Source organism: Spodoptera frugiperda, chromosome 23 (assembly GCF_023101765.2).
Source record: "Spodoptera frugiperda isolate SF20-4 chromosome 23, AGI-APGP_CSIRO_Sfru_2.0, whole genome shotgun sequence".
In the NCBI taxonomy this organism is placed as follows: domain Eukaryota; kingdom Metazoa; phylum Arthropoda; class Insecta; order Lepidoptera; family Noctuidae; genus Spodoptera; species Spodoptera frugiperda.
This window is the reverse complement of record NC_064234.1, coordinates 992,710-1,005,186: the sequence shown is the minus strand read 5'-3', so window position 1 is coordinate 1,005,186 and position 12,477 is coordinate 992,710. Positions and strand designations below refer to the sequence as shown.

Sequence of the window (12,477 nt, the reverse complement as noted above, 5' to 3'; positions counted from 1 at the left end):
AAGTATACTGAAGAGAGAATGGGTAGCGACGTTCTCTGATGAATATGAACCTTTTTAAAATGCGATCTCCAGGCAGTCTGCTACGCGAGGACCTTTGGTTAAATTCCTTGTTTGTATTATGGAATTCCAAACTCATTTAGGTTTAATAATGGATACGCCATATGACTGTGTCACTCTATGGTATTTTAAGATCATTTAAAGCATTTCAAACAATCAATTTACCTCCCAATTGTACTCAAGTTGAGATGTACGCGGAAAAATCAATTCTATTTATGTGTCGATACGGTTCAATCTGAACAAATTGTGTTTTTATGTTTAGCTTGTATTTTTTTCCTGTATTGTTTTTGCATTGAATTGTATTATTAAATTATTTTAAAACAAATATAATGTTTATAATTAGAATATTACAAATATATGGGTTAATAATTGAATACTTTGTATTTTAAGGCTACGAAGGCTTTTGGTAACAACGTGTAGAGGCTAAAAACCTTACAATTTATTTATTTAATTTAACTTACAACTGTACAGTTAAAACTGCACAGTTAAACCGTATGGAGTGTAGCGTGCATTAGCTTTTTTTAAAGTTAGTAAAGATTTTCTTCAGGCAGGACTAGGATTTTCTCCTGTATGTGTGGGTGCGTTTACAAACATTCAGTTTCACATGACACCTAGACGCGAAACAACAATTTGTGAACAAAGAATTGCTCTATGCGGGAACCGCGAAGCTGCTACACGCTGCGCGGCAGCCAGTTGCCCAGCCACCGTGTCAATCGTGCAGTCAAGATCATCATTATATAGATGAAGATTTGTTTAAAGTACAATAAATGTAAATGAATCTGAACGAATCTTATTGTGTGAACTAACCATAGTAGAACACATTCAATATATTATCTGAATAGGATTCGCTTCAAAACAATTGTTACAGTTAAAATGAATTTGTCTAACTGGATTAGAACTAAACTTTTCAGACATGGCGACTTCATTTAATTTCACCTCGCGATATATTTTCCAAAAACAAGATGGCGGCGATGAATACGTGACGGAGAAGTGTTTCGTAATTAAAAGTTTAATTTGAAAACGTGTGTCATGAACTCAAAGATACTGGTGCTGATAATTTGTTTTTCTATGTTTAGAAATTATTACTTAGGTTCCTGAGGGTGCTTTTCCACCAGAGATGTGCTATGCTACGTAGATGTGGATACATGTTATAGATGTCATGTCATACATATAAACATTTGGCCAATCATATTCATTGGTACACATAGCTTAGCACTGGTGAAAACGGACTCTGCTAAGCTATGTTTTTTATATGGAAAGATGCGTGCTATGGGTGGCCTCTTCTCGCTTGTTCAAAGCAGATAATTAGAAATTATAAGTGTGGCTTTCATCACGATGATGTATTTATTCTCTCACCGTATGTTAGTAGTGTCTAAATAAGTCTTATATTGGTACTTGTCAGGTTTCGAACCCACACCTTCATGTATGAGAAGCAGGGGCATTAACCTCCAGGCCACCACGACATATCCATCTTTTCTCAATACTTCACGAAGTGAGCACATGATTATATAGGGAAGATCCTGTATATTCTGCAAGCTATATAGCTATATTACCAAGCCGTTGTCAAGGCCATAGCCTTGCAGAGATCTTTCAACTTATTATCAATTATGTATCATTTATGTAATGCTTGGGCTACACTATAGAACGCGTGTCGTTAAGAACTTGCTTAAGCGCCGCTTAAGGCGCCAAGGTAGTATAGTGTAGCACTAGGTTAATAAAATAAATAAACACAGCATACTTGTAGGTAATCCATTGTTCTTTGTAATGTTAATCTACATTCAAGTAGCATTCGATATGATTCACTTCAATTATCTTTATCACTACAAACATAGTATATAGGTATACTTACTATTATACCTGGAACTGCGGACTACCTAGCGAATTTACCGGCCCTCCGGCTCAAAGAGCTGGAGTAGGAACGGGGTGGTTTTTTGTCAGTAAGAGTCTGACACTCTCGCCTCGCCCAAGGCGAGAGTAGTCATTGGATGATTTTCCTCCCATTAAAAAAATACTATTTTCCAAACTATAGCTGCAAAATGTTTACAAAAATCATAGTTCGTTATATTATAGCTATTATCTCTGTACTCTTAGTATGGGTTTGATTTACGTTTAAAACGAGAGTGCGTTCGGCGCTGTGATTGGCCGGCTCGTATAAACCAACCAATTAGAGCGCCGAACGCGCTCTCGTTTCGATTACTGTAAACGTAAAGCAAATTCGTACTAAGGGTACTGTACTGAGTAACTAGTCTGATTGTACATTTTGTGTGCATAGGCATTGAAACAAATACATAAATACCTTTCTATGGTATTCACTTTCTCTTGCCAAAGAATGACGTAAGAGTACAACATTTACATAATGGTAGCGTAAAGGTTAAATTTTTCCCGTTTCACTTTAACCCGCACCTATTTACAAGTAAAATTATAATACCATTACTTGTTGATTTCAAGTTATCTGTGACAAGTCATACGACCTAGACATACTATTTTAAATTCAATGACGTAAACATACAGTATATATTTATATGTACACCTATATAAACGATAGCATAATAGTTATTTAAGAGTACGCCATTAAATACTTTAGAAATGCAAATTCTTATTATTTCCGATCTAAGAATCGGACACAAAATCTGAGAGGGCTTAGTACGAGTGTGTTTTATTTTGAACGAAATCGAAACGTCACCATGTTCGGTGTTCTAATTGGCCTGCTCTAATTAACCAACCAATCAGAGCGCCCAACTCGGTAATGCTTCGAATTCGTTAAACGCAAAGCAAACTCATACTAAGGGTACAATATTCACTTTAACATAGTTATAGTAGACTGCACGGTTGGCGCGGTGGCTGGGCAACTGGCTGCCGTGCAACGTGTCGCGGGTTCGATTCCCGCACGGAACAACTCTTTGTGTGATCCACAGATTGTTGTTTCGGGTCTGGGTGTCATGTGCATGTGAAATTGTGTGTTTGTAAACGCACCCACGACACAGGAGAAAATCCTAATGTGGGGCAACGTTTAAAAAAAAAAAAAAAAAAAAAAAAAAAAAAAAAAAAAGTTAAAACTGGCAATCGAGACCGTATACCTACATATGTACACTATATATATATCCGAAAGTTATGAATAATCGTTGTATACTTGTATATTATAAATATTAATATGTGAAAATTGTATCATGTGGTTACACGTGTATGAATAAATGTATTTTGATCAGATGTTATACTCTATTAGCGTTTATTCACAACTTCGTCGTGTTATTTATGAGCAGTATTTATAGTAAAATAAATATGTAGTGTGGGAGAGCCAGCCATTGGTTCGATCGGAGTAATACCATGACATCACATAGAACTGGCGTGAAACAACGATTATGGTATGTTATGTCGAGTGAGTGAGGTTAACAGTCTCAGGTGAGATACTATGTATTTAGACCACATTGACCATGCATCTTAAATAGTTCCTTTGGAGTTCTCGAGATTAGAGCGAACGAGGCATTTACTGAATTTCCCCAAACTTAATCGTCACAACAAATCAGGTAGTACCTACTAGATAAATACATTTATACAATAGGTAGAGGATCAAATAATGTATCAGAGAGCTTGTAAACAATCATTTTTTTAAGAGTAATGCTGGAGTTTCTTGTCCTTTCTTCTCCATTAGAAGCTACACCTTGGAACGAGCACCTAGCTTCACTGACAGACAGACTTACTGACAATTCATTTTAACGTATCAAAAGTGCCTAATTACGGATTAAATGAAAAAAATGCTTTGACATTGAAACGTAAAATGAGTGAAACAACTCAATAATACTTAACTCGACGATCAAAACAATGCATTCTCTAATCAAGCAACAAGTTTATCTTTAGATCAAGGATGCACTCTTTAACTTGACATACAAACATACAATTCAAAGAATCTCTAGTAATATGTTGCATACCTACCGTTATCTTTTAAATATAAGCCCTTACTGTGTACGGCACCTGATCAGTACTAGCACTCTAGCAAAATGATAATATTCTATTTGTTCGCATGTCTGTCACTCTCACTTCTACAAACATGCTTGACAGATAATGATAATAATTACAAAATGTATAGTCACCACAAAATGTATTATATTGAAGGACACGAAGAAGGAATGGACAAGGCCATGGATTTTCTTACGAAGAATTATGTGAGTAGATTTATTATATTTTTTTTTACTGTTCTTTATTTAGCCTGATTATCTCATTAGCTGGCTCACCCCAGATCACTGCAGATGGGGCCCGCTAGAGCCAATGTTCGGCCGGGGTTGCTTAAAACAGGCCATAATATACCGACTTACCAAAAAGTGAGTACTGTACTGCACTGTAACAGTGTAGAAAGCACCTCTACCTACCCATTCGGGCATTAACAGGCACTACTGATGTATTTATATATGTATAGGTATGTTGTATGAACTAATAAATACAGACAGGTTTACTATCAAATTTTGTTTCTATTGGTTTCAATGTAAATTATTACTTTATCTATTTAGTTTTTTGCAATTAATAGGTTAATTCGAAAACATGTTATACATACTTTCTTTATATTACTGTTGTATAATAGTATTGTTAAATGATCTAATTTCTTTTTTTTTGTAGAAATAAAATTCAATTTTCTAATTCCATTCAGGTGAAAATTTTCTATTAATTCACATACGATAAAACGCAAATTATTTTATGTGCTAAACAAATTTGCATTGATGCAACTTGGCATAGATATAGATTAGTCTGGAATAGCACATAACGTCGGTCGCGTGCAAAATTCGCTATGTGCTATTTTGTGGTTTTCGGAGTCTGTGTTTCCTGATGGGTATAACCTGGGTGTCTTCAAAGCCCGAGTGAATAGGTTGCTTATGGGCAGACGAGCTCCATCGTAGGCCGCATCATCACTTACCATCAGGCGAGATAGCGGCCAAACGTCGGCACATTTAACATTAAAAAATAAAAATATATTTATTATGCAGTTTTAATTGTTATTTTAATACACATGTACTGTAAAGGCAACTATGTGATAGATGCAATATTTAAAGAATTACGAAAAGTAAGTATGTGACATCCATACATCGAAAGTCCCGTGTAAACACGCTGCCTTTTTGCATCTCGTTCATAAATAAATAAGATGCAGCAAGTGGTTTTCTGTACTTTTTCTCAATATAAAATCTTATACTGTGTCGTAGGAAATACCGTACCACTCAAGATCTGAAAAGGGTTGTCATATGCTGGTTGCTCCTGAACTGGTGCCTTTAGTGGAAGGGATCTCATACACACATGGCCTCAACACAAAAGTCATTCTCAATGATTTTTCTGAGTAAGTACCCTTTGGATGGTATCTTTTTGTTAAGTATAGCCCTATCCTAGAAATTTTACTCTTTCATAAGCGTGATTCAAACATTTTAAACGATCTTGATTTTAAAACATTGCCCCTAGTAAAGTAATCGAAACGAGAGCACGTTCGGCGCTCTGATTGGTTGGTTTATTCCAGTCGGCCAATCAAAGAGGCGCACGCGCTCTTGTCTTGATTATTTTAAACGTAAAGCAAACTCGTACTCACGGTACTGGTAATGTTATATTCTTACTGTACAGTTTTCAAAGATTTGTTCTTTGACTGCCAATATAAAACTGTTGAAGGCGAATCCTCCGCTAACGTCCGTCATCGGTAACGACTATGGCGTTCAAAATGTTAATTTGACGTAACAACAGACAAGAGAACTAAACAAAGTTTGGACTCGTTTTCAGTATCCGTACTGTTATTGAAAAATATAATAATAAATATTATTTTTTTAGATTAATTCGTAACGAGAAGAACAGAACGAGTAAAACCAACGATGGATTCTCTTGGACTGCTTACTATGACGTCGATGATGTAAGTAAACATTGGATCATGAAGCAAATACAAAGAGGAGATGACATTATGTGATTGTACACTGTGATAGAGAAAAGGTTATAAGCGCTCAGAAAGTGACTCGGTAAAATGTGGGCAATTGACCAAGTTTTTGTAGTATTTGACAGTTAGATGAAAAATTGAGAAGAGCTTGGTTTGTAACGTCTCGCGCTACACGTAAAGTGTTACGCATTATGTGAAAGGGAAATCCAGTTATGACATGAACAAACAAAGTTCGGGGTAGCGGCTATTTTCTCTGTCTATCATCACCTCAGTCAAATTAAGATGAATTTTTAATCAATACCACGTCTGTTTATCAGATTTACAACTATCTCCAAAACATGAGTGACCAGCATCCACAATGGGCGCAGCTGGTGGTCGGTGGGCAGAGCTATGAAGGTCGCCAGATTCTGGGGCTCAGAATCAACACTCCTACTGATGTAGACAAACCTGTTATGTTTATTGAGTCAGGTATGTACAAAATTAGTAACTGGTATATACTAGTATAAAGTGGGTGTACACAGTGGCATTACGTGCCATAATGTGCACCTCTGCCTACCCCTTCGGGGATTAAAGGCGTGACGATATGTATGTATGTATATACTAGTATATTATAACGACGGGCCAGTGCTGAAAATCAGCGCCGCGACTCGAGCTATCGCGCTCGGGTCACGGCATTTTAACTGAGTACTGGCCGTTTTGCGCCGCACGTACTTCTTTTTATCAAGTATTTGTATTAATCACTTTTGTAATCGATCCAAATAAACTGTGATTATTTTATATAAAAAAAACTTAGTGTCACACCACGCTAATATAATATTAAAATATTAAAAACGTGAAAGTTTGTTTGTTTGTTTGGATTTTGTCCGCCAATCATGCTGAAACTACGTATTATATATAGGATACAATTGTTATCCCACGGGATTGCGGGCAAAGCCGTTGGCAAAGCAAGTTTGTATTATTAATAGTTAGTTAGGAATGTGATTGTATTAATCACTTCGCGGTTTATATTTACTCATTTTTCCTGTGATTTTAGTAGTGAAGCAAATACAAAGAGGAGATTTCATAACTGGATTTCCCTTTAACATAATACGTGACACTTTATGGGACACGCGAGACGATATAAACCACGCCCTTTTTTAAAAATGTTCATCCACATTAGAATTTTCACCTGTGTCGTGGATGTGTTTACAAACATACAAGTTCACATATACACACGACACCCAGACCAGAAACATTAATTTTTGGATCACAGAAAGAGTTGCTCTGTGTGGGACAAAACCGCTACACATTGCGCTAAAGCCGGTTGCCCAGGCACCGCACCAACCGTGCAGTCAAAATTTAGTTTAACATTGAGTATCATAAATGTATAGAACATTTAGATATTTTTTCCTTTTTTTCTACAGAACTATTTCTAGTAGATACGAGACCTTGAATCATCTCGCATTTTATATTTCGACTCGATTGTCATAATTTATTCATTCAAGATGGTTATCAATCAATCAATCTTTCAATCTGTTCAAGCAACAATGAGTTCCTCCATATTATGTCGATTACCATAATAAAATTCAAATGTATTTCGCTTTTTATTACAAACGGCCAGTATTATCATAATTACATTCCATATATGAATCAATATCTTTTGAATCGTAGCCAGAGACAAGGAAAAGAGCGGCAAATCTGACATTTGTATTTTTTTATATTTTCTAATTTCCTAACTACACCATAGTTTGTTTGTGTTAAATTAAAAACTAGATTAAATTGTGCACAATTAATAATTTTTAAATAGCTTTGACGGCAATGGAAAGCATTTAATTAGTTCTGCTGATAACTTACTATTGTTCTTATATTTATTGACGTACAAATGTTTATATTGCTCTCATATAGAAATTATTTATTTATTCCCTTACTAATTACTACTTATCCATTCAAAGGTTGTCTGTAAGAGATTGTTTTTAAGTGATAAAAACACCCATTTGTACTATCAATTACTAAATGTTTGTCCATAGTGTTATTTCTGCGGACTGCCTAGCGGGTTTACCGGTACTCCGGTTCGAAAAGCAGATGTAGGAATGGGGTAGTTTTAAGTCAGTAAGAGTCTGACAATCCTTCTCGCCTCGTTTAAGGTGAGAGAAGACGTTGGATGATTTCCCCCTTTAAAAATAGCGTTATTTCATGGTGTACGATAATCTTAAAATAATATTTTAAATGTAATACCCTATTTGCCAGGCATTCATGCAAGGGAATGGATAACTCCTGCCACGACGACGTACTTCATCAACGAACTGCTGACCAGCTCCGACCCAGAAATTATGGAAATGAGGGACCAGTTTGACTGGCATATCTTCCCAACAGTAAACCCTGATGGGTACCACTACAGTTACACTAGAGTGAGTACTAGTTAACTATTTATTTATTTGACTGCATGATTGGCACAGTGGTTGGGTGACCGGCTGCTGTGCAATGTGTCGCGGGTTCGATTCCAGTGCTGGTCATTATGGAATTTCGTGAGTAAAATTACCATTATTAGCCCGAAGTCAGGAAGATCCGCGGTGTTTCACCTTAGTGCCTCACAAATTAGTCTTAGTTTAGATTAGTCCTACTTTATTTCTGAACAAGCTACTCCCGCGCAGTTTTTCGCTACAGCTGCTATTGGCCTACGCAAAATTATTTATAACCTTAGACCAATAGACATACAAATGTTCTTTTTTCAATTCAGACTAGCAGTTATAGAGATGTATGTAGCAGTTGTAGAGTGTTAAAACAAACAACTGTTAGTATAGAATCATTAAGGAAAACCTGAAATATTTACCTTCCTTGCAGTTTCAATGGGTTTCCTTATTTTGTAGAAGGACAAATCAATGTCCTATTTATATTACGTACAAAGGATAAATCATTACGATTGTTCTGGTTTGAATTATTTGAAAATAATGACTCGTGTAATAAGTATGTAGACAGGGTATGGAAGTTATTCTTTATATAAATTAGTTCGCCAGTACAGACGATTCGAAAATATTACAAGTGCAATTGAAAGGCAAAGAGGTCTCATGTTCAATTTTCCGGTCGGTCAAAGTATTGCGCGGCTTTTTTTAGATATTTCGTAAATTTCTCAGTACCTAGTAGCATGTAGTTTGGAATTGTGCACAGTATATTGACAATAAGAGAGGCTATTGCCATATATTGGGGGTGAGCCCTCTATTACATGTGATGTATAGTGAAAATAGGTAGTGTCACTAAGTATCACCATGTGCACTCTGACTACTACTGCACAAAAGGTGTGACGATACTTTATTGGTAAAAATATAATTTAAAACTGGTTTAGTCACGTGAAATATTTAGAAAAGCTCTACTAGTTTCGACTCTTCATTATGAGCAGTGTGCGCGGGCGCTGTATGGGTGTACGTACTACGTCCCGGTTTCTTTAATTATAGTTCTTTATTATAAAATATTATTGATATTTTAGATATATATTTTTATTACTCATACACGCAAATAAATATATACTGCTAACATTACTATGTACGTAAAACGGAAAATAAGTATACGTGTAGGAAACTAGTATATAATATCCACGAAACTTCGAAAATGATATTTACTGCTAGTCAATAAAGTCTATTTTACCTTACTTTCAGGAAGACATATATAGATACGTGGTTTACAGGAAATCTGTTGTTTTTATTTATGTAACTAGGTAACTGTAGGTATTCTATGTACTTTGTATATTACAAATAATTATTTTTATTCCATATTATATTTATTTAATATCCTCTAGAATTCCCTAGATTTTTAAATAGGTATCTACTACTTATTTTATTTATTCTTTTATTTATTACTCGCTTCTGTCATCGATTTTGCTCGCGATCCTGTGGGATAAAAAGTAACCTTTGTGTTATTCCAGAACATAATCTATCCCTGTTCAAAATTTCATTACAATCCCTTCAGCTTCAGCCGATTTGACGTGATTGAATAACGAATACATAGGTATATGTATACACACTATTAGTAAGATTCTAAGAACTTACATATTTAATTTTATTATTTCCAGCAAATTAAATTAATAAATATGAATTAAGATAAAATCTTTCACATTTTTAATGGTTCCCTCTATTTAATTTTTTACCAGGGACGAGAAAACAAATTATTTACTAGCAATTTAATACTCTATCTTAGGAACTAAGAATTCAAAAGAGAAACTAATGGCCGTTCTCAGCCACAACCCCTAAATCTTTCCATCTTTTAACTAAGAGTTACTTAGCGTCAAAAACAAAATGTCGTTAAATCACCTACATAATATCTTAGCCTATAAAACTTATGAAATACGAGTATAACATAAAGCTTATTCCCTAAAGGGAGTAGGCAGACAGCCTCAGTTATCTTATTATTGCCACGTTGCAGACCGGAGCCAATTGCTATTCACTGAACATGATTCCTCACTGCGTGCTACGAATCGGTATTACCTAATCGATTACTCTTAGACAGATCCTTATCTGAGAATCGAACCTCATGACTTTGTTGCATTTATAATCCTAATGAGTTTTTATCTCGTTTGTCGTCAGGCCTTTGACCCCTGAAGGGTTAGGCAGAGGTGCACCTTAAGACACGTAATGCTACTGTATAATGTACCCCCACTTTTCACAATTCATGGTGTAAGTCCCATGTAATAGGGTGTAAGCCTATAGCCATATACCGGGCACATTTCCAGACTCCGTGCTACTACTGAGAAAATTTCGAAAAACCGAAAAATGTTTAGCAATACCTGGGAATTGAACCCGAGACCTCTTGCCTGGCAGTCGCACTTGCAACTACTCGGCCAACGAGGCAGTCTGTCAGTTTTTATCTTGTGCCAAATAGTTAGTAATTAATAATTATTTTGTATCTAGGATCGAATGTGGAGAAAAACTAGATCTCCGTCAGAAAATGGATGCTATGGCGCCGATCCTAACAGGAATTGGGACTACAATTGGTTGGGTATGTTCCATCACTTAATTTAATCGTTATTAATAATAATGCACCATCAAATTCAACATAATAATATTATTCGTACAGCACAGAAGCCAACAAGTCAACCTACTCCAATCTGTTAAACATTTTATCATCGAATTTTCGACTTAAATTCAAATTAATAGAATTGAAAATTGGATAAACTTACAGGTAAATCATATAACCTAATGCGTTTGTAAGTTAAATGTATTTTGCAGATTACGGTTCATCAAGCAACCCGTGCAACTACCAGACATATGCTGGCTCTAAACCATTCTCAGAAATTGAGACTCGGTCTCTATCAGAGTATATCTCAGGACTGGAGAACATGCTAGGGTACATCGCGTTCCATGCTGATGCCCAAATGTTGCTGCTTCCCTACTCCGACTCCAGTGAACATGTCGACAATTATGACGATTTGGTATGGTATTCATTCAATGTACTCTTCTTTTTAATAGTAGCACCGGTACTAATGCCTTGTACTAGTAGGATTATCTAATAATAAGTGGTCATCTTAATCCATCCCTGTAAAACGAGTGTGTCACCAAAATTGTAGGAAAAGAGAAGAGTTCTTCTTGTTGTAAATATTTGTCCATGAAAAAAAAAATAAGACCCCAATAACAACGTATGATTTCTAGCAAGTACTTTTTTAAAATCTGATTATTAAATTGTAACCTGTTTTTACCTCTCAGAAACAAATTGGCGATGCATCCCTGAGCCGGGGTTACGCAGTAAATAAAGCGAAGTACGACGGTCCTGGAACTGCTTCAGAAATATTGTGTAAGACTTTTAATAATCTTCTTTACTCCAACTGGATAACTCGGTTCCTTGATCATAATATTTTATGATATGAATATGTTATGGAGTTCATAACATCATATTAATATCGCATGATCACACATTCACAAGTGCTTGCTGGCTTGATTCCTGAATCGAACAATGTGCATTTGGGTCGATTAAGGAGCATTTATGTAAAAATTTTTGTTAACATGTTTCTTCTGCTGCAACTTCTAAGCTAAGAATATAATGTATCAATATCAGTGGTATTGAAGAACCAAGTTTTATGGACAAAAATAGCTAAATTCTGATCTGGTAGATTTCGCTATTCTGTGGATTTTTTCTAAAGTTTCTCTAATAACTCTAATTTCAGATAAAGCATCAGGAGGCAGTATAGATTGGGTCAGGTACACCCAGGGTACTCGTCTAGTGTATGTTTACGAGCTTCGTGGAAGGTTCTTCCAGTGGCCTGCCAGTAGGATCCACGAGCAAGGAGACGAGGTTACACAGATGATGGTCGGGCTCGTCTCAGAAGCACGCAACTTGGGATACTTCTAGAAACACTCAAATCTACACTTTGGAACGAGCGAATCAAACTTCACTAGAGGACTGACCGACAGACAGACGTTATTAATATTATTATATTTGCTTTGACGTTCAAAAGTGCCTTCCTGGTCTATTTGAAATAAATGATTTTAACTTTGACTTTGACACTATGTATTGTTATGTCAAAGTGAACTGAAACATTGCAAATATACTTTATTGAATGATTC

At 35.8% G+C, this 12,477-nt stretch overlaps 1 protein-coding gene across 1 annotated transcript; it reads left to right on the top strand.

Annotated features, from left to right (window-relative positions):
• Positions 1-4,007: 4,007 nt before the first annotated feature.
• On the top strand, positions 4,008-12,476 carry LOC118267025 (zinc carboxypeptidase). The gene is made up of 9 exons (XM_050703295.1): positions 4,008-4,217; positions 5,244-5,374; positions 5,851-5,929; positions 6,268-6,418; positions 8,177-8,337; positions 10,828-10,915; positions 11,146-11,348; positions 11,620-11,707; positions 12,078-12,476. The coding sequence occupies exons 1-9, from the start codon at positions 4,053-4,055 to the stop codon at positions 12,260-12,262; spliced, it is 1,251 nt and encodes a 416-aa protein (XP_050559252.1). The 5' UTR covers positions 4,008-4,052; the 3' UTR covers positions 12,263-12,476.
• Position 12,477: the final 1 nt, after the last annotated feature.